General features: G+C 42.4%; 1 protein-coding gene across 2 annotated transcripts in view; it reads right to left on the reverse strand.

The window, feature by feature from the left end:
* mettl25 (methyltransferase like 25) overlaps positions 1–22,504 on the reverse strand; it is a 50,781-nt gene that overhangs the window by 25,868 nt on the left and 2,409 nt on the right. The window contains exons 3-5 of one of the 2 annotated variants that reach the window (XM_036520578.1): positions 15,100–15,206; positions 11,644–12,273; positions 10,308–10,467 (exon numbers count right to left, since the gene is read on the reverse strand). In XM_036520578.1, the coding sequence (XP_036376471.1) occupies positions 10,308–10,467; positions 11,644–12,273; positions 15,100–15,206 (897 nt within the window). Of the gene's footprint in view, positions 1–10,295; positions 10,468–11,643; positions 12,274–15,099; positions 15,207–22,504 lie in introns of both variants that reach the window. The other variant, XM_036520577.1, reaches the window with a different exon arrangement.

A 22,504-nucleotide genomic window follows, 5' to 3' on the forward strand; every position in this document is an offset into this window, starting at 1 on the left:
AAAAGCCTTTCCTATTACCAGTTAATATACTATGGCCAAAAAGTGTTACATTCACTGAGAATGATATACTGCACACAAGCCTCCATTCACAGCGATTCTCATCTGTTTGACGAATGTGTAGGGTCGCAATCATCAATTTATTGCGTGTGCAAAATTTCCCAGATAACCCTAGCACACCACACTGAATCAAAGCACTCTATTTGACCAGCTAAGTTTATTTAGTCAACATGGACACGAAGATAGAAATTGAGGATGCTCCACCTGGATTCAAATCATTTGTCTGGTAGTTCTTTGGGTTTCCAGTGGTAATAGAAGACGGCAATAGAGTCGTTGACAAGTGTAAGTTATGCAAAGCCATACTCCCGTACACCACGCCCAACACCACCAATATGAATCACCATCTCCACCACAAAGATATAAAACAGAAGCCAGCAAGGGACAGACAACACTTAAACAATCATTTGGACCAACTCTACCTCTTTCAAGTGTGCGGCCAAGAGAGATAACTAAAAGCATTGGGCAATATATGGCTCACAACCTGAGGCCTTTTTCAGTTGTCGAGAACAAAGGATTTCAAAAAATGAAAAACACACTGGAGCCCAAATATAATATTCCATCCCATGCACACTTTTCATGCAATGTCATTCCCAATCTCTACAAAAAAAACAAAACAAATCGTGACAGAGTCTGAAGAAAGTCGACTGCATCTCCCTCACCACTGACGGTTGGACCTCCCGTGCCACGCAAAGCTAAATAACAATTACAGCGCACATCATCAATTACAATTGGGAGATGGAAAGTTTCGTTCTGCAAACTCGCCAGGTATGCGAGTCGCATACCGGAGTGAACATAGCCGAAGTCTTGAAAGCGGCTGTTGTAGAATGGGACTTGGAAAGGCCAAATAACACCACTGCTGTTGTCACAGACAATGCGCGTAATATGGACATCGCAGTGAATGAAAGTGGTCTCCAGCCACATATCAAGTGTTTAGCGCACACTCTCAATCTAGCTACCCAGCGAGGATTACAGGTAGCCCATGTTAGTCGCTTACTTGGCTGTGTGCGAAGAGTCACTACATTCTTTCACCGGAGTTCCACCGCCACCGCAGTGTTGGCCAGCAAGCACACCCTGTTCCAGCTGCCACAGCATAAACGCATCACTGATGTTCCAACCCGGTGGAACAGCACATATGATAGGCTCAAACGCTATCTGGAACAACAAGCTGCTGTGGCGGCAGCTCTGAGCAGCCCAGACATTCAGAGAAATCGATTGCATCGATACTCGATTGCAATGGCCTATCTGATGCAGAAGACATTGTGAAGCTACTCAAGCCGCTGAAGACGGCCACAACTGTTGTATGCATGTAACAAAAAACAGCCCACGGTGTCACTAATTCTGCCACTGAAGTGGATGGTGGAACAGTGCATGTCACCCAGTGCAAATGACTCCCCGACCATGGCCAGCATGAAAAGCGCCATCCTCCGCGAAATTTTGGACAGATACTCTGGGGACACTAATTATGTTCTTCAGGAGAGCACAGCTACATGCTGAGCAACGTGAGTCTGTCTATGCCCGGTTGTACGAGAGAGCTGCAGGCCCACATTTACAATGCGATCAGGTAATTACTTTCACTGACGGAAAAGGCTACTTAGCCTTTGTGTGTGTACAACCATTCTGTTAAGAAGCCTGCTCAGGTTTCTGTAATTTTCCTTCTCAGAGAGAGATGTTTAATATTTTTAAATAGCGTTTCAGGTCATTAAAATAAGGGGGTGTGTGAGTAAAAGAGGGATGGAAAAAATGGGATAGGAAGACGGGAAAATGTATAGGCTATATCACTGATAGAAATTTAGAAGTTCATTTTTCTATTTAGAAAAATAGACGTTTTCTGCTTCTATTTTGTTTTAGACCAGTGCTACTGAGAAGGAAAGATACGACAGGGGAGCAAGTGTTTCAACACCAGTGGGAGCAGAGCTAGAGAGGGAGAGAGAGAGTGAGACAGCACAGGGAGCAGAACTGGACCTAGTGGAGACAGTACAGAGAGCAGAACTGACACAACCTCCTCCACCAAAGAAGACAGCACTGGACGATCTCCTTGGAGAGTGCAGTCCAACATTGGGACTGAAAGAGAGATGCTCTCATACAGGGGTGGGACCCCTATTCCACTCAACAGCAGTCCACTGAAGTGGTGGAAAGAGAACGCATATGCTTACCCTATGCTTGCCCCTCTAGCCAAAGTGTCCCTTTGTATTCCAGCAACCTCAGTACCTAGTGAGCATGTCTTTTCCACAGCAGGAGACATTGTTAGCACTCAAAGATCACAGATACTACCAGAAAATGTTGATATGTTGATTTTTTTGGAAAAAAAAACATGTCCATATCATAGGCCAGGCTAGACAACCTAGAGAGAGAGAGGCTAGAGATGGAAATAGGAAAGCAGCAGTTGTTTGTTCAACTGCTGATTTTTCTTCCTCTAACATGTCCATATCCTGCCCAACATCCTACAATGTTTAAGTGTCCAGCCAAACTTACCATGCATTGAAATAAGCCACTGATAAAATGTCCCAAACATTTTGTTTTTATATTTTGTTTTAAGGAAAGTAATAAATAGTTATTGTTTACTCAGGCTAACTTTTTCATCTTCTTTTTTTATGATATTGTATCGTGAACCCCTGTATCGAGAGGTGCATCGTATTTTGTAGTTGAGTATGTCGTCCCATATATGTATTATATAGTATCTTGGAGGGGTTGAGTCTAAGTCCCACTGGCTAACCACCAGGATACCTCAGGGATCAGGCCCTTTGAGGCTTGGCCCCCTCTTCTTCTCACTATTGTTACAGGTATGCCACATGACGTCAGGAAAAGGGTGCACGGAAGTAAGGGTTAGGGGTCACATGACGTCAGGGTCACGGGGGCACGAACTTGTGCACCTCGGGTAATTTAAACGTCTATGGCGGCAAGCACAGTCGGGGGAATTTGAGTGAGTACCAGCGTACTATATTGTGCGAATTTAGTTGTTGTCTCACTTTGTGTTTAAGAGCAGCTTTAGGTATAAAGTTCGTGAGACGGTGGTGCATTTTTTGTCGAGTTTATTTTCTAGTTTTGTTTTGGTTGTTTTGGATAGGACGGTGGAGCCGGTCCGACGGTCTATTGCAGACTGGCCGGTCCCCACCGTTTTATTTCATTCTTTTGCGCACCGATCTCCAGATCTCCATACTTTTCTTTACTCCACATTACTTTCTTCCCTCTCTCAAACCACTCTTTCTAAAACTCCTGTGCACTGCTATCTCTCCAACTATCTGTTCTCCAATCTGTATAAATACTGTTCAGCCAGTTCAACTGCGAAGCACTCGCCGCTGCGTCTTCTGCCCGGCTGGACCAAACTCGGAAGAGTGAGTAGCCGGGTTGTTGTATTATTATGTGCGGAGTATTTGTCCTGCCAACTGCCCTGTGACTGCCTGTAGTCACCTCTGGTAGGAGTCTGGCCGTAACACTATACACAACCACACTGGACCCGATCATTCAGGTGCATGGCTTCTCCAACTACTGCTATGCCAATGACACCCAGCTCTACCTCTCGTTCCAACCTGATGACCCCATGGTCTCAGCACGAATATCTGCCTGTCTCTCAGACATCTCAGCCTGGATGAAGGAGCACTACCTTCAACTCAACATATCCAAGACTGAGCTCCTAGTCATCTCAGCCAGCCTGTTGTCGATCCAGCATGACATCACCGTACGACTTGGAACCTGGGGGGGTAGTGACTGATGACCAGCTAAAATTTACCAACCACATTGTGATGATTGCCTGGCTTCGGTGCGAAAGTCTGATAACACTTTACCATGCGCCAGTTCTGCTTGACAGTAGGGAAACAATGCAACAAAGTAAACTTTTCACTAAAAAGAATAACATCAATGTTAAATTTTTAAATTTCATGCTTCAATGCTCGTAAGGCAAACAGCCAAAGACAATCACGTGAAGTTTCGTGATTGAAATTATTTGGCCACATCTTGTTTGCAAGGTCCAAGATGTAGGCATTACAAGTCAGATTACTGAATTAGCAATAATCCTAGCAGAATGTCACAGAATTCCTTAATCACGTAGCTCACATTATCTTAGCCTTCTGACACCATACAGTATTTCACTGAGGGTAAATGCACTATTTGCTAGAACTGCTCTCCATTCATCCATTTGTAGTCCACACAAAAAAAACTAGACAACTAGACATATGTAAACTTGCTTATATAACTACAGATATATGACTACACCATTCCAAATATACTGCTAACAGATACCACATACATGCAAGTAAACCTCTACATAGCCAATTAAACAAAACTCTGAAGTACACTAAACCATGCAAACGATAGCTTTTATTTATTTTTATGTTTGTTTTGTTTATATTTGTTTATTTTGTTTATGACATTTTAAATGTCCATCTTTTCAGTGCTTTTTTGATAAATTACAGAATTTCTAATGATTCTAGTCAATGTACAGTTCATCAGGCAGGTACCGTTGCACTCTTTCACTTTTTGTGATTATTTTTAATGTAGTTCATGCACCCATGTCTCCCTCTGTTGACATTTCCTTTAAACTGAATCATATTATTGACTTTTGCTGACAAGCTCTTCATAATCCAATTGTATAATCGGTCATGTTCCTGTGCCAATTTCCTGATGACTGCTGAGATTTGAGCGTCTACAGTGACACCTACAAGATAATGATGGAAATAAAGGTTAAAGGCCTCTCAGCTCCCATGGTCAGGAAAAACTCTGTGTCCTAATTATGACCTAACCTTGTAATGAACATAATACAATCAAAATAACAACATAAAAATTTCATCTGACCCATGAGACAAATCATGTACTATTTTACCTGACAGGCTGTCAGATCAATGAATTGACAAATTATTTATTGCCAGACCATCAAAGAACACAGCAAAGCTGGAATTTTGCAATTTTAAAATTCTGGGATGACATGGTGAAAAAGTACCATGAGCCAGCAGTGAGCACTACAGCTCCTATGTGTGGACCTACATGGCTGGAAGAGACATTTTTACAGAAGATTCATTACACTACATTCAACAATGTCCTTACTATAGTTATTCAAGCAACACAAGATTTAAATCATCTAAAGTATATGAGAAACACTGTAAGGCCATACCTGTTAACTGAGAAATATTTGCTTGTCTTGAAGTGTAGACATTTTAGGACATTCAGTTGTACATGTGATACACTCACAAGCCTTTTAAAAATACTACACATGCTTCTTAATTGATGCAGTATTAGGCTAGTTATTAACAAAGCCATATGGATATGTACAAAACATTTAAACCACCACTTAAGCCTGAAAACAAAACATCTCCTCTACTACAGTGCAATACAGGAATCTGCTGTACGACTTGTGATAATAAATGCAATTACGAGTGGGGGACTATCATAAATCAAATATTAGCACAAGAGAGATTAAAACAGATCCATCAACTGTCATATTTTACCTCAAATCCTGTGATCTCACCCCAGATGTCTTCACTATCAAGAGCAAACTCCTTCTCAACAAAAGGTAGGGCCAATATCAGATAGCAGATTTGAGAAAGTCAGACCTGAAGCCTCCTGAACCAGAGTATCGCACATGGTAGCAGAAGCGGGATCTTGCTCCGACACTTTATATACACATCCAAGCGTAAGCTTTTCATGTCAATCTTTGCATCACAATTCACACCATGCTACTCCATAACCCCATGCTGTTGTGTGGCAGGGCCTTGGCTATTGTAACAATGCTTCAATCCAAAACAGAAAAAAACTGCAGATCTAAGGAGACTGTGTGCCATTGGACATAAAATCTGTGCATTTTCCTTACAAAACACACTGCCTAGGTGAAGCTGCATGTTTATGGTAAGAAGTTGGAGTAAGGAGTCAGGAGGTTTGTATCCCTAAGGTTAAACTGCTACAGATGCATAACTGCAAATGCGAGAGGGAGGCAAAGTTTCAGCTGCCTTCTGGTCACAAGCTAAAAATCATAATGTGGGTTTTGTGGAGTTTAACAAAAGTGTTAAATTAAACTATTTATCTTATGGGGCCCTTGACACCTGCATCTCATTTATACATGCCACATTTATCTCCAAGCTTTGCAAGCATGAAAACTTTTCTTTCCCCATGTTTTCACTCCTGTGGGCTGTATAAGGCTATCTGGGAGGATGTAGGCCAAATTAAAGTTAAAAAAGATAATGTTTTAACTTACCCAAGTTATGTCTGGGCCTGGGATTTTAGGAGCCAAGACAGATGTCTCCAGCTACATGCTTGGCAATTCTTGCACAAAATACCAGCAAGCCATGGTTTACTACTAACCTGTGACACAACTAATTTTCCACTTTAAATAAAATACCTTCCCCTCTCACTGCCTTTCAACAGAGATTTGCTTTCACAATTTTCTCTCTCAACACTGCAGAACTGATAATAAAATAGTACAGCCTCCTGTCCTCCTTAAAATCTGGTAACATGTTTTCCTCTGAAAACCAGTGTTAATTTTGGCAGCTAATTTTAATTTAGTCTTGGTCTTTTGACTAACATACATATTAGTTTTTGTCACATTTAATCTTTTAAATTATTATTAGTTTTAGTCTAGCTGTAGTCGATGGAAACTATAGAAGATTTAGTCTAATTTTAGGCAAATGCATTTTTGTCACATTTTAGCCAATTTGCATTTTTTATTAAATCATTACAGTGACCTTTCATCAAGCACACAGATGTAGGGCTGTGATGATAACCGCATCACCGCAATGCATCACGCCTACCGCGGGGTTGAGCTCATTACCGCATTACTTATTTACTTTAGGGCTGTCAACGTCAACGCGTTAAAGCTCGTTCGCGATTAATCTGGAAACTTTAACGCGTTAATGTTTTAACGCAAATTAATCATATTATCAAGTTTGACCACAACTTGCTTCCGTAATTGCAGCACGGATATTTACCTGGCTGAATTATTGAAAGGCGTGGCAAACGTAGATGTGCTGAAGGGCAAATTTCGTTTTAACCTGTTTGAATGTAACTTATATGGAACAGGGTTGACCTGTACAAGCGTAACGGGTTGCACCTGACCCGGAGGGGTAATTTGTTGCTTTATTACCGCGGGAAGAAAAAATCATTACCGTCACAGCCCTACACAGATGTTCTTAAGCCAGCTACATTCCTTAGGTTTTCTTCTCAGGGCCAGGGACTTCTAACTGTAGCCTAAACTTGATGCATTTTATAATACAGCAACATCCAGAAAGGTTGTCATGCACTGTATTCTCAGTTGTATAAAGATCTAATACGTGTCTTTTGCACTGTAGAAGGAATATGACTTATTCTTTGGCTGTTTGTCAAATAAATCTGGCATTTATTTAATTTAAGAATATTCTTTTGCACTCGGTTGTTTATCATTGCAGTGCAAATCACAAAAAAACAACTACAAACAACTACAATGAAGTCGGCTACAGTATGCTCAGGGCATATAACCTACCCACAATTTAAGACAAAGTCAGTGCAAATATAGTATAATTAAGTCATTTATATGTTTGGAATAGTGCAATGTGCAAATGACCATCAAGGACAGACTATAGTGCTGGACAAATAAGGGACACGAGACTTAATGATAAAGGAATTGTCACTGTGCATCTGGAACATAGCATTAGCAGTAGTCTCAACCCAGAACGGAGTCGAGCAAAACGCAGGCAGGCTATTATCAGAGTGGTGCTTCTCATTTGCGGTTGCCACATTCACACAAGGATTAGCGTGAATGGAAGCGGACACAGAAATAAAACCTAACTAGCATAATATTTGCATGGTACATGAAAACAATCTAAGATTACAATAATGGTTATGAATTTACAATATCTCTCACAAGACACAAGCGTATTAGGACATTGTACACTAGCTTGACCTGTAAACAAACAGCGCCGATGATCGCTATTGCGGTGGCCAGCTAACCTAAACACTGACAAGTAGGCTCCTATTGGCCACCGCTTCATTTGCAATACTGTTCCTAACGACTACGTGAAAAAAGACAATATTCCACTGTCTAACAGTGTAGGACCTAGCTGAGAACAACGCTAGCATTGCTGGATATCCTAGTTATTGATATCCATGTTACATTGACTAAGTAGGTTGTTCATGTAATGTTAACATTCATCCTGCACCCAAACAACTTACCTACCGATATGCACAATTAACGTTAACAAGTCGAGTGAACAAGACAAGATAGCCGTCTGCTTTTAGCTAACAGTCAAGCCTTTAAGTTGATTTTGATAGGTATAGAACTTAGCCTATCATATATTTCTGGTAAGTGCGTCTTCAAATGCCTCGATGTATGTACTGTTTTCCCACCGATTTTGTACCCGCTCGGTCTGCATTGTGTTTTATTGTCAGCACTAGTGAAACAGCTACAATTTTCCATAAATCGGCTCTTTTTTTTCCTTTCCGAGTGTTCCATTGGCAGGGCAGCACGACCTTGACCTGTGTATCAACCAATCATAAGCATGCAGTACACGGTTATGCATCTTTTGTAAAGTGAGTGCCTGCACTGCACGTAATTTGATAAAAAAAAGAAAGAAAGAAAAAAAAAATATATATATATATATATAATTTATAAAATGCAATAATAGCTACTATTATTAATATACTAATAATAATACTAATATACTGTTACTAATATATATATATATATATATATATATATATATATATATATATATATATATACACACACAATATGTGTATAGGTATAATATATGTGTGTGTGTGTAGTAGCTATTATTGCTTGTCCATTCGCCTGTCTCTGACACTATCGTTTTGTTATTATTCGTCAACGAAAATTGTTCTATAACTCGTCACAGTTTTTCCTTCAAAAGGTGGGTTTTTATTTCGTTATCGTCTCGTTTTCGTCGTGGGAAAAGGTTCGTTGACGAACATATTTCGTCTGTTTTCGTCAACAAAATTAACATTGCTGACAACTGACCTTGTGAACACTGTGTGCGCAATTGTTGTAGTACTCTGTCTTGTCAGCAAGCGAACAAAAAGTCCTTGCCAGTTAAAACAGAGCAGACTGCCGTGTTGGTTGCTTTAGGGTTAAACTGCAGCATCTTCAACTCAACCAAGCTACTGACAGGAGCAAGCAAGCTACCTTGCAAGTGTGCCCATATTTTGTGTATTGGCCCGTACTTTGATGAGGCAAACAGATTTTATTTAGCTAACTAACCTTTTAGTTAGTTTTATTTCTAGAGAGCTACCTTACATTCAACTTTATTCAAGTGTTGAGAATTTTTTTCAGAAATGTGTGCATACTGGTGAAGTTATTGGTAGTCAAATAACATTTTTGACAGGGAAAGCACTGCACACATTAGGCTATTTTGTGTTGTTTTTTTTACAGACAAAATAGGTTAATAGCTAAGAAACAGGCTACATACACTACATCTCTTTGCTCTAGGCAATTGCTACATTGTGACCATGGTTTGTTATTGTAAACGAAAGTTTTGAACTTGAGGGAATAAATCTACAAGCCTCCATTTTTTAATCTCCTAAACAGCCTTGACAAGGTTAGATATTTTTGAGTTAGTGGCTCATAGAGAATAAGCCAAAGCATGGATGCACTTATACTGCAATAAAAAGGACAACAAAAAGTACAGCTGAACTTCATCATTTAGCCAAAACATTTAGGTGAGAGTTCACTGTCAGCAATCTACCATTGCAGGGGTTTAGAGGGTTTAAATTAATTTGTATAAAAACATCGCAACCACATTGTCCATTCCAGAAACTGAAGACTGGTTTCCCAGCTGGACAACCACATTTCAAAGTAAATGTCAAGCCCTGTAACTTGCAGACAGAATTTTGGCCAGTTTTCAGCTGTTTGCTAGATGTCAAGTGGGCATAAAAACCACCTGGTTGAATAAGGTACACACTTTTATTAAATACAATAATCATCTTAGAAATGTGGGAAGCTCCATAGTACTTGTTCAGCATTGTCTTGTTCTCACTATCTGTTACTTCCATGTTGGTTTGTTTTATTTGACAAATTGGGAATTCCATATGCTGGGTAAATCTCTCATGTGTTTCCCCTCTGGAATGAGGTCTGTGGGGAGCGGTCCTGAACTGTCCAATCGGGTGAAATTATTCCACTCCAGCATAAGAGGTGTATCTTAATGCAGCATAAACACTGCACACGTACACACTTCAGCCAACCAATCAGATGCAATGACAGTGACATAAGCTCAATCAAATAAAAACAATCAACGCCACAGCCTGTTTGAACTGAATGCGGTTACCTCTGTGGTTACCTGCGTGGCTGCCCTGCCTCAGCTGATCAAACTCCTCCGACAGAAGGTGGTAGCAGCACCCCACACTGCAGACAGCCCGCAGCTCCTGCCTGGACACAAACATGCGCAGTGTGCTGGAGGCCAGGTCCCCGCACGTGTGCAGGCCCACCACAAGTGCATCCTGGAGGGGAAACATGGACATCTAGGAGCACTCAAAGAACAATCAAAGAATGGGAGAACTTTTCAGTGTGGCCACATCTGAGACCACAAGAAAGAGAAGCAGGTACTATTGAATAATACAGGCGTGGTTTTGGCCAGCAGTGTGGCGTAATAGTAAGGAGCAGTGCTCATAAGCAGAAGGTTGCTGGTTTGACTCCTCACTGGGGCACTGCTGTTGTACCTTTGGGCAAGGTACTTAATGCACAATTGCCTCAGTAAATATCCTGCTGAATAAATGAATAAAATATTTGTTAAATGAAAATTAATGTAATGTAGTACAGTTTGGGCTCACAGAAGGCTCTTCTTGCATTTCTGGAATGATGGAGCAGCCATTGGAAAGTGTGTGTGAGGAAGGCAGAGGCACGGCTCATCTTCTGACTGCACCCCTGTCACTGCACAGCTGTGAATTATAAACCGAATCTAGTGCTGAATTCTGCTCATAAAGGAAATAACTGACACCACCAACAAATGGTACATTTTGGCAAATGTAAAGATATACCTTTACACCAGATTCATGAATCAAAGTGGTGGGTCTGCGGTTTGGGGTCACTGCAGTGAAATACGAAGAGACTTACAGCTTCATTAGTGGCTCTGATCTGCAGCCCAAAATCTATGCATGCATGTATGTCTGTGCGTGTATGTGTTGTGTGTGTATCTGCCTACAGGCATGAACGTGTCTCTGAGCACAGAGGGCCATGACAAAGTACAAAATACAACCAAACCTTTGCCAAAACACTGAAAAAAACATGTAATTTACTAGTCTGACATCAGAATGTAATAAACTCACTTAGGAGTCAAACTGAATATTCTGAAAATAAATGGGGACACTGCGACCTTCAGTTCTGAAGGGTAATTACACCCTGGAAACTGTAAAGGAGAGCAAAAAAGAAGAAGAGAGAAAGAGGTAATCCCCTTTCACAAAGAATGCACCATTGCTATCGTTTTTAATGGAGAGAAAAGCATAACAGAGCAAGAGCTGTAACTGTTTCATTGATGCACTCCCTGATGAACATAAGTCTGACTAACTGCTTTAACAGAACTCTTGGAGTACTGTCTGCCCTAGGCTGATTATACTATATACAATATATCATTGATTACAGAGGATGCATTGCTGATGCAAATGAAGCCTGTAAGGTACCTCCAATTCTGTGATAATGTCACGAAGCTCAGTTTCCGCAGTAACATAGGAGGTCAGAGGTGAGTACAGGGCACCATCGCTGCCACCCCTGGCACTCTTCCTCTCCAGGTTCTCCCGCTTCCTCCTCTCTCTCTCCTCAGCACTCAGCTCGCTTGGGGGAACCCGAGGGCAGGGCTGCTCTGACAGCTCAGGTGAGAGGATGCCAATGAATGGGTTTTCTGGGTCGGGGCCACCCAGATCCATGGACCATGCGCTTGCCAGGGCCTCCTCATCTTCAGAGGGTGCAGGTGAGTCCGTGGGCACCTCCACGAAGGGTACCTCCACAACAGTCACCTCATGTACTGGCACCAACCCTTCCACATTTCTGTCTGACTGCAGTCCACTACCGGTGGTACTGTCACTCTCTCCCTGTGTCCCTTTGCCCTCCTTCCCCTTGCCCACAGCTCCGCCTCCCTGCAGCCTGGCTCTGCCATGCCTCCGGTATGCCTTGGAGAACCTCTTCAGCTTTCTGTTCCGCTCCTGTGCTCCATGGGTGTTGGAGCTGGATGAGTCTATGCCATAAACTTTAAGGCCATACCGCATCGACAGGAAAGAGCACAGGTAGCCTTTGCCAGAGCCCACGTCTATCACCTGCCACAAGGGGGAAATAGAGAGCAGGGATTTTAAAGAACGGACAGAAAAGTCACCCAGTGTTCTGTTTGCTCTTAAATTATTCATTTCATTTACACCACTGGCAGTTGAAAGGAATAGTTACTTTTCTTTCAGGAAAACACAAAATATTCTTCCTGCATCCTCATTACTGGTCCCTTGATTCTAACATAATAGAGCTTCTGTATTGTATATGGGTGTTGAAGTTTCATGTTATTTTCAGATGAAAAAACAGAGCCTTCAGAGACAGCAAAAGACTGCTTGAAGTTACATTGCTATTCTTGACTCACACTCAGTTGAAAAGTGAAGACCACTTTGTCTGTTATTCTCAACAGCAAGCACGATTATATGTAGTTTAGTTTAATTTATTAGTTTATTTAGCAGGGACCTGATTACTGAGTTACTGATCCCAAGATGGCGGCACACTAGGTTGCTGTGGCCACTCCAGGTCCCAAACATGGTGCTTTTTTGCAAGCATTTATTGATTTCCGCATAACTACCGCACTCTGCATGTGTACCAGAACCTCTGGTAGGCTTGTATACAACCGCCAGACCTAGGGCTGGGCGATTAATCAAATTTTATTTTCAATTACGATTTTGGCTACCAACGATTATGGAAACAAGATAATCGAGATAAAACGATTATTGTGCCACATTATTTATTAAATATAAATAATATTGATTTATTGAATTGTATAATTTATTTTATTTATCTCATTTTTAATTTTTTTTAAATTTGTTTTTCAGTTGAATTAGAATTAAAGTTCAAGGAAATCCACTCTTTCGTGTATACGGCCACACCGGTGTGATTTGCCGTTTAGGGCGTATGCTAAACCGGTGCGATCAGAACAATAGATTGGAAAAATTCTAGCTAATTTTAGCTTTGAGGAAACAGCAGTTTAACATTAAATATATAGCAAATGCTAACTGAAAACTATGAGAAACTTATTGATGCTAATGAAAACATAAACCATGTAATGTAACCCGCATGCTACATAGCATAAACATAAGTTATGTGTGAAAGGGTTAAAAAGAAGTTTTTTTTTAAAGTTCAATAAATGCATGATGTTTCCAAAGTCAATGGGTAATCATGTTAAATAACCGGGATCTCAGTATTGAGCAAAAAAAAATCGTGATTATGATTTCTGCCATAATCGAGCAGCCCTAGCCAGACTTTTACCAACATTGGCAATCAACACTGAATTCAACCAGATGGAGTCACGCTGGACCAACTGCGCCACTTCGGTGTGCTCTGGACACGGAACCACAAGACCATGGCATCGCCAGACAATGCCAACCACTTGGAAGGATGCCGAAAGCGGTGCGTGAGGAAGTGGTAAGCGAGCCAGTATTCATGCTAGGCTAAAGGCTAACCCTAGCCGACCAGCACTCCCCTCTGTTTTCCTCTCCAATGTCCGCTCCATAGACAATAAACTGGACTACGTAAGACTGCTTTTGACCTCTTGAAAGGAGATGAGACACTTCTGTACTCTCATCTTCACTGAGACGTGGCTGCACAAGCATATTCCCGACTCCGGTATTCAGCTGGACAGGCTAACCGCTTTCCGGTCGGATTGCTACTTGGTAAGACCTGTGTTTACTAGAGCTGGGACGATATGCTTTTGTCACGATATGATATTATCACGATACTTTGGTGCCGATTCAATTCGTATTGCGATTCCGATATATTGCAATTCTACAAGTCTTGCGATTCGATAGTATTAATTATTGCAATTTTTCTGACACTATTTTTATTTGTGTCAGTGTTCAGCAGCCCAAGTGTTTAGAAACGCCCTCTACAGGCCTGGTGGAATTCTCGGCCACTCTTGGCTCACATTTTTAAGTGAAAGCAATACAGCAGTGCAGTGCCACTATTAAACAAGGAATAGTGTATGAACGTGGCGAGAGTTCACACAACCATGATCGTCATTGCCTCAGGGAGCCACATCAGCACTAACATACTTAGACGGGTGATCAGAGAATGCGCTGAGCAGCTGGCAGGCATTCTCATGGACATCTTCAACATCTCAGTACCTGACAAACAGTACCTACTTGCCTCAACACAACCAGAATTATACCAGTGCCCAAGAAGTCAACAATGTTCTGCCTCAACGACTACACTTACACCCATCGTCACAAAGTACGGTCACTGCCAGACACTGCAACAGCTTTTTCCCTCAGGCAGTTAGGCTCCTCAACTCCTCGTTGCCCCCTCCTCCCCTCCTGCACCTGCACAGGAACGGACCCACACCCCCGGAGCACAGCATGTCCCTGCCCACTCCCCTGGACTGAGCAGCCCAAAATTTAAAATGCACATACCCACTTTAAAGGTGTAATTCTGTTTTCAAATTTACTTGCACTCTTCTGCCTGCCACTTTTACCATTTAATGTCTTGTTATTTTGTCTATTTATTGTCTTGTTATTTTATCTACTTATTAACTTGTGTATTTATTCATTGACTGAATGTAGCACCATTGATCCCAGGGAAACATTATTTCAACCTTACTGTATACTTGTATATGGATGGGCTGACAATAAAATCTCTCTTGACTTGACTCTACCATGCACAATACATTAGTTGCACCAGATTTAGCTGCGCAGCTGCAGTTCCTGGGCAGGAAGTACATTAAAATATTAAATACATTTCAAGCAGAAATGATAACATACCAATTTAATACAAAATATTCACAAATAAACAAGACGGAAGGAAAATGCCACGCACACTAAGCAGTCATAACATGACTGTCTACATGATTGGGTGGTCTCGAGCCAAACTTTCTGTAAAGGACATGAAAAGCAGCCTCTTACCTGCTGGACCCGGCAGTGCTTGGCTAAACTGGCTACCAGCTTGGACAGGATCTGCACCTCATGCGACTTCTTGGAGTTCATAAACTCATCAGGCTCCAGCGGCACATCTGAAAGTGACATCATGCCAGAGTCTGTCAGCGAAATAACGTTCCACCTGGCAGCGTGTCCAGAAAATTGTTGGGCGCTTATCTAAGAGGCCAAGAAATAGAGATTGATGGCTGTGGGCAGAAGAAAGCTTTCACACCTGCTTGGCCACAGTGTGACAGCACAGAAGTGCCTTTATAGCTTGGAACGGCTTCCCCTGCGGACTCCAAAACATGGGTAAGCCCCAGCTGTTCAGTAATGTGTATTTCTGCAGAGGCCAAACACTTGACAGCAGCCATCTACGACAATGTGTTCCATGTCCAGGAGACATACCTCTGCAAATATTACGCCTTATTTCTGCTGCTGTCAGCTCTCCTTGTTTCACATGCAATTAAAATTAGAGATTTACTTTGGTGTATCTCTGACCATGTATTATTCAAGACCAAATCACTCATCATTTTTATCTACTGTGCAAGTTGACATATATGTACATATACATATATACACACATATATACATATATACAGTCCCCTCCACAAGTATTGGCACCCATGGCAAAAATGAGTAAAAAGGGTTATAAGAAATTCACCTTTTGGTGAATTAGCTTAGTCTCACACTGAAAAAATGAGAAAAATCCAACCTTTAATTGAAGTAAATTTATTCAGTGAAAAAAAAACCTCATCAAGAAATAATTATTTTTAACAAAACCACATGTGCTACAATTATTGGCACCCCTAGAAATTCTTATTAACAAAATGTAACTGAAGCATTTTTTCCATTTACATTTTACTTGATCGGGGTGTTTTGGAACCTGTGTGTATTACATAAGCTGTTTTCACATGAACTCTGGACAAAGTGCGGAAAATCAGGTCCGCAACTTAGCCGGAATTGCCCTTTCACACATGTAGCACAAGATTGTCTGTGACAGACGCGTTCTCACCTACAGGAAATATTCCGCTTTGGTTTAGGTGAGGGGCGGCGCCTGGGTAGAGTGCAGGAGGCAGGACATGACGCAAAAAGTATGTGGCAGAAATCTCAGTGGCTGTATTCGAAACCGCCTACTGCATACTGTGTTCTGCGTACTACACAAGTATATACTGTATATGCTATTTTTCAGTGTAGTACCCAGTATGCGACCATTAATAATTACATTTGTAGTATGTTACATTGTCGCTTGAAATCATTGCGAGTTTAGAAACGTCCAGATTTCCTTGTGGTATTTTCCAGTTAGACGCCACTTGCATTCTCACGAGTGAAAAGTTTTGACGAGATCACCTAAAGTATTCGCGAGTTGAAGTATTTTCAGTTTTTTTCTTTTCAATGTCTTACCTTTCGGTGGTACGGGTACATAATGTGGCACGGAGGAGGAGAAGGCGAACATAGCTATTATACTTTTGGGTAGCCTATAAAAAAAATCACACATAGCCATCCAAATGGTGCTAATGGTACACATAATCTATTATTAAGTACACATTTATTATAACAATAAGGTAAGTTTTTGTTGTTCGCTATGTAATGTTAGGTCACCAGTTCACCTATCTCACTATACCTATCACTATTACTTAGCTACAGCTTAGCTAGCTACTAACCAGATAATAAACTACTAACCAAATTATTAATCATCATAAGTTTTGGCAGTATAGCTATAGCTAACTATCTCTTTAATGATCATTGGACTCAAAATAGCATGTATTTGGACATCCGCAATGTCAATGAAACAGTGGAAAGCAATGTACAGGCACGCAGAAAAGAGTACGAGGCAGATGTTTGTATTCTTCCATTTTTGCGCCAGTTGCATGACAGAAACGTCATCAACACGCCCACTCCCTCGCGATGGATTCTCCGGAACATTGCCTGCTCTGTTCACACCTGGGCTCACTCCGACATGAGGCAAACTTTTTACTAGGGAGCTGGCAGAAAGAAGTCTGTCACATGTCCGGTATGACTTATTCGGACATTTGCATTCACACATGCAGCTCCTCCGGCTAAGGGGCTATACACACACACACATACATATATATACATATATGTATATATACACACGTTCACAACACGTTCACAACATGTTTGGAGAAAGGAAAAAACTGCATTCCAGCATAACAGCCTTATCCCATCTGTGAAACCTGGTGGTGGTAGTAGCATGGTTTGGGCCTGTTTTGCTGCATCTGGGCCAAGACGGCTTGCCATCATGTGATGGAACAATGAATTCTGAATTATACCAGCGAATTCTAAAGGAAAATGTCAGGACATCTCTCCATGAACTGAAACTCAAGAGAACGTGGGTCATGCAGCAAGACAATGACCATAAGCACACAAGTCATTCTACCAAAGAATGGTTAAAGAAGAATAAAGTTAATGTTTTGGAATGGCCAAGTCAAACTCCTGACCTTAAATGTTGTGGAAGGACCTGAAGCGAGCAGTTCATGTGAGGAAACCCTCCAATATCCCAGAGTTGAAGCTGTTCTGTATGGAGAAATGGGCTGAAATTCCAAGCCGATGTGCAGGACTGATCATCAGTTACCGGAAACGTTTAGTTGCAGTTATTGCTGCACAAGGGGGTCACACCAGATACTGAAAGCAAAGGTTCACATACTTTTGCCACTCACAGATATGTAATATTGGATCACTTTCCTCAATAAATAACTGACAATGTATAACATTTTTGTCTCATTTGTTTAATTGGGTTCTCTTTATCTACTTTCTGGACTTGTGTGAAAATCTGATGATGTTTTAGGTCATATTTATGCAGAAATATAGAAAATTTGAATTCTAAATCTCCTCGCAAGCATAATCATTTATTCTAATTATGTGATTGGTGTCCATTATTCTGTGAAGTATTTGTTTTATTGCTAATCAAGGAGGAACAGGTAGAAAGTAATAGATTTAAAGATAGATTTAAAGGTAGTGTTTGGGCTTTCCCTTGCTTCCAGCTCACCCGCCGCCACTGCTGTTGGGGGGTCCAAGTCTTAATTAGGGGGGTCAGACCCCCCCCCATCCCACCCATAAATCGAACCCTGGTTATATGCATAATTTTTGGTCAGACATTTTACGCTGTCTGCGAGGGTACACGGAAATTGCACCAGGCCTCATTGCATGTATATTACTTATTTTATTCAGACAGTAAAAACACCCATGAGGAGTGAAGGCTCTCTCCCACCCCTGGTGTCTCTCTCTATCCATAATCGCTGAACTGAAGGTTGTCCACTGTTACATATTGTAACAGGATAGGGTTCAAATAAATGCAATGGAAAGCTCTTTTAGATTGATTGTGTAAGTTAACTCACTCACATTGCTGTTCATTCTCTAAGACATAAAAACCAGAACTTAGAACTTAACAATAAATGAACACTCAACACAGAACATTATAAATAAATGTAAATTTCATAACACCTGATAAACCAATTTCCCACAATCCCCCTTGGTCATCAGCAGCTGTCACTGCCCCCCTGCCAATTCAACTGTCCCCATTTGACAGTAACCCAGAACAGAATAGCGAATGACTAACACACAAAACAGAACAACAATGTACAATCATAATCTTGGTACCGGGTGCTCTCCTTAACCTGGAGGTCCAGCCCCCTGACAGCCCAACGCTGGCCCTGGGTGCCTCCTCCCCACATCCCCTGGGTCCCTGCTGACTGTCCCTCAAATAAACCCCCTGGTTCTGTCCTGCCCACATAAGGGGCTAACCGAAAGGGCCATGCAGAGACCTTTAAAGGGGCACATGGATCAAGATGTTAGAACACCAACCACAGCGTAACCTGCCGAACTATAGCAACCAATATTTAAAGAGAATGTAAAATGGAATCTTACAACAAACGGCATCATACTTTATTATTACACCTTAGAAGAGCTTGGCATTTATCAGAATGTATTGTAATTATTATTTGAAGATTACTCAGTTGCAGACTACTCTCAGGCTGTTAGAGGACATGATCAGCTGGTGTACCTGGACATTGCTGTTTCTTGTCAGTGTCTGCTGGGGCTGTAAGCAGACAAGAATGCATACCAGAAAGGAAGTTGTGCACAGAGCAGTCCCAGATAAGTTAGGTAAGGCTGGGAATGTGTAAGGCTGCTCAGTTATGAATCTGTACTCTATACAGTATGTAATATATAATGAAGCAAATACAAAACAATAATATATTTTAGCTCCAGTTTATTATTGAAATAAACGCAAAACAACAAAATAAATAATAATACTAACCACAAATAAAATCTTTGGTGCCCACTCAAAACAGCCACACATGCAATGTTACTGTGTGTTACCATATGATGTTCAAAAGATGCATAACAGAGCACACACACACAAAAAAAAGCTGACAGATATTGCAACAACAACGTTATGGAATGCATTTTATCACTAAATACATGCTGTCCAAACTAGCAAAACGATCAGAGAACTAACTAGCCTAAAATGTGACCTTCAGAATCAGACCCACTATACTGCTGGATGGCTACTATGCTACTGCACGATTTCCCGGTGAAGTGTAATACTACAGGCCTAAATATAACGTGACAACAAGCAAACAAGTGAGAGCCGACCTGACTGCTTTGAAACACAAATTAAACCGCCCATCTCTCAACGTTGCCGTCTCTGTATGAAGTGCGCAAATAACTCACTTGTTGTGTCACATCAGATATTATAACAGTTCAGATTTTAATTTAAACTGGCAGTTACAGAGAACAACAAATTACTTAACTTCCTGTTTGCCAGTGTCACTGATTGCTGCTTCTTCAAAGTCACGGGCACGTGCGAGCTGGTGGTTGTGCGCTTAATTTCTATTGGCTAATGGGCCCTTCATTCAAAGAGGGAGGGGAACGCATAAACAGATAATGTAACAAACCCACAGCTACCGGCAACTTCATCCTTCAGCTTATGGATGGCAGCCAGACGGGTGTTTTTAACTTATAGTTTAAATATTATTAATTGTTAAAATTCTTCTTAATAATGCCATGGGCAGGCAAAGAAAAAGCCACACCATGCCAAAAAGGGCACCATGGCCATCGAGGGGAAAAGGGCAGGTGCTTGAGCACCTAAAGCCCCCCCCCCCGCACATGCATGCTAACTGATCTCGATGGAGTGTAATTGTGCGAGGACGTGTCCGCAGCTGGACTCTGTAAACCACCTCTGAGATCTTTTGAACTACCAGACACGGCCCCTCCCAGTCACACTCCAATTTAGGGAACCTCCCTTTCTTCCGCCGGGGGTTGATCCCCCAGACCTGATCCCCCTCCTCAAAGTCTGTTCCCTGGACCCGGGTATCATAATGTCTCTTTCGCCAAACCCCAGCCTTCCTCAACTGGTTGCAGACGGGGGCGTTTTACCCGAGGTTTTTTTTTACATACTCCTGCCCTGGCTGGCCTCCAACCTCAACGACTGGGGGGGTCACCCAAAAAACCAGGTCTATTGGGGTCTGAAGCTCTAGACCAAACATAAGCATGGCCGTGATGAAGCCGGTGGACTCCTGGACTGCAGACCACTAAGCCAGCAGAATGAAGGGGAGGTGGTCATCCCAGTCCCGCTGGGATTCCGCAGTCAGGATAGCAAGCTGGGTGGCCAAGGTCCGGTTGAACCTCTCTATGAGGCCATTGTTCTGAGGCCAAAGAGGTGTTGTTCTTTTCTTCCACACTCCAAGTCGATGGCAGCATTCTCCCAGCACAGTGGACTTAAAGTTCCTGCCCTGGTCGCTATGCAACTCCTGTGATACCCCAAAGCACGAAAACATTCCTACCAAGAGGCAGTCCACTACTGCCTCTGCACCCTGGTCAGAGATGGCATAAGCCACAGGCCACTTTGTAAAGTAATCCACAGCCACTATCACATACCAGTTTCCCCTGTCCAACTCTGGAAAAAGCCTCAGTATGTCCACTCCCACCCTTTCCATGGGCACCCCAACCTGGTGCTGTTGTAGAGGGGCATGTGATTGCCCAGCTGGCCCCTTCTTGGCAGTACACCAGTTACATTGCCTGCAAAAGTTCTTTACGTCCTGGTGATGTCTGCTTCAGTAAACCCTCTAATCTGTCCAGAGTTTTCTTAACCCCAAAATGTCCTGCACCAGGTGAGCCATGTACCAGTCTAAGTGTTGTGCCTCGTAATGTGGCTAGAACCACAAGGAAAAGCTGCTCCTGGTCCCCAGTTCCCCGCCACCCCCATTCACTGCCTGGAGTGTGTCCCAGGCTGAAAGCAGAGCCTTTGCAGCAAGTGAAAAGGAGGCCATGGCGTCTCTGGTGGGACGCTCCACTTGCCAAAGTGCCTCCAACACAGGTCCCAGGTCCGAGTCCACCTCCTGGAGCTAGTCAGGTCGCCCATCTTGATACCTGTCCCCACTGTCAGTGCCCGCACTACTTCAGGGATAGCTACAGTCTGTTCTCTGGCATCTAATCTAGCACAAAATGCACAGGCATCGGTTTCACAGGGGCGCTGGGACAATGCATCAGCATTCCTATGCTGTGTTCCGGGGCGGTGCTCAATATCAAAATCATACCCCTGTAGGATTTCAATCCATTGGGCCACTTGGCCCTCTGGTTCCCTAAAATTCATGAGCCATTTTAGGGATGCATAGTCAGTCCTTACTGTGAACTGCTTGCCATACAAGTAGGCCCTAAAGTGCTGAATGGCTCACACCACAGCCAGGAGTTCCCTACGGGTCACACAGTAATTGCGCTGTGCTTTGTTCAATGCCAGGCTATAGGCAATGACCTGTTCGCCTGAGCACCCCCGCTGGGCTAACACTGCTCCCACCCCAATGTTACTCGCATCTCTAAGACAAACTACCGGTCTGGGGCAGGGAGGGCCACGACTGGTGCTGTAACGAGAGCTTGCTGCGACGAGTCAAAAGCCTCTGTACACCGTTGGTCCCAGGTAAATGGTCTTCCCTTCTCCATCAACCTATGCAACGGAGCTGCCAGCTCAGAAAAGTGTGGGACAAGCCAATGGTAATACGAGGCTAAGCCCAGGAAACTGCGCAACTCTGTCCGGGACCTGGGTGTCGGCCAGTTCTGGACATCATGAAACTTTCAGGGGGTCAGTAGTAGGGCTGGACCCGAATACTCAACTATTTGGATATTCGTTCGTTGGGTAGGTATTTGGCTTTCAATTTTGGGATTCGGATATTCGTTTTTTTTTTTTGGCTAAATGTAGGCTATCAAGGCTATCAAAAAGGCGAACTGCAAAATACATTTTGTCAGCACATTCTTGTACTATATTATTATTTTTTAATTGCACTGTTAAAATGTGGAAATGTATACCATCTCAGCTTGGGCGCCTGACATCCCTCTCACTCACAGCAGTGAACGTCATGGTGATGAGAAAATAGCCGGT

Source organism: Megalops cyprinoides, unplaced genomic scaffold, assembly GCF_013368585.1.
Source record: "Megalops cyprinoides isolate fMegCyp1 unplaced genomic scaffold, fMegCyp1.pri scaffold_27_arrow_ctg1, whole genome shotgun sequence".
Classification (NCBI taxonomy): Eukaryota; Metazoa; Chordata; class Actinopteri; order Elopiformes; family Megalopidae; genus Megalops; species Megalops cyprinoides.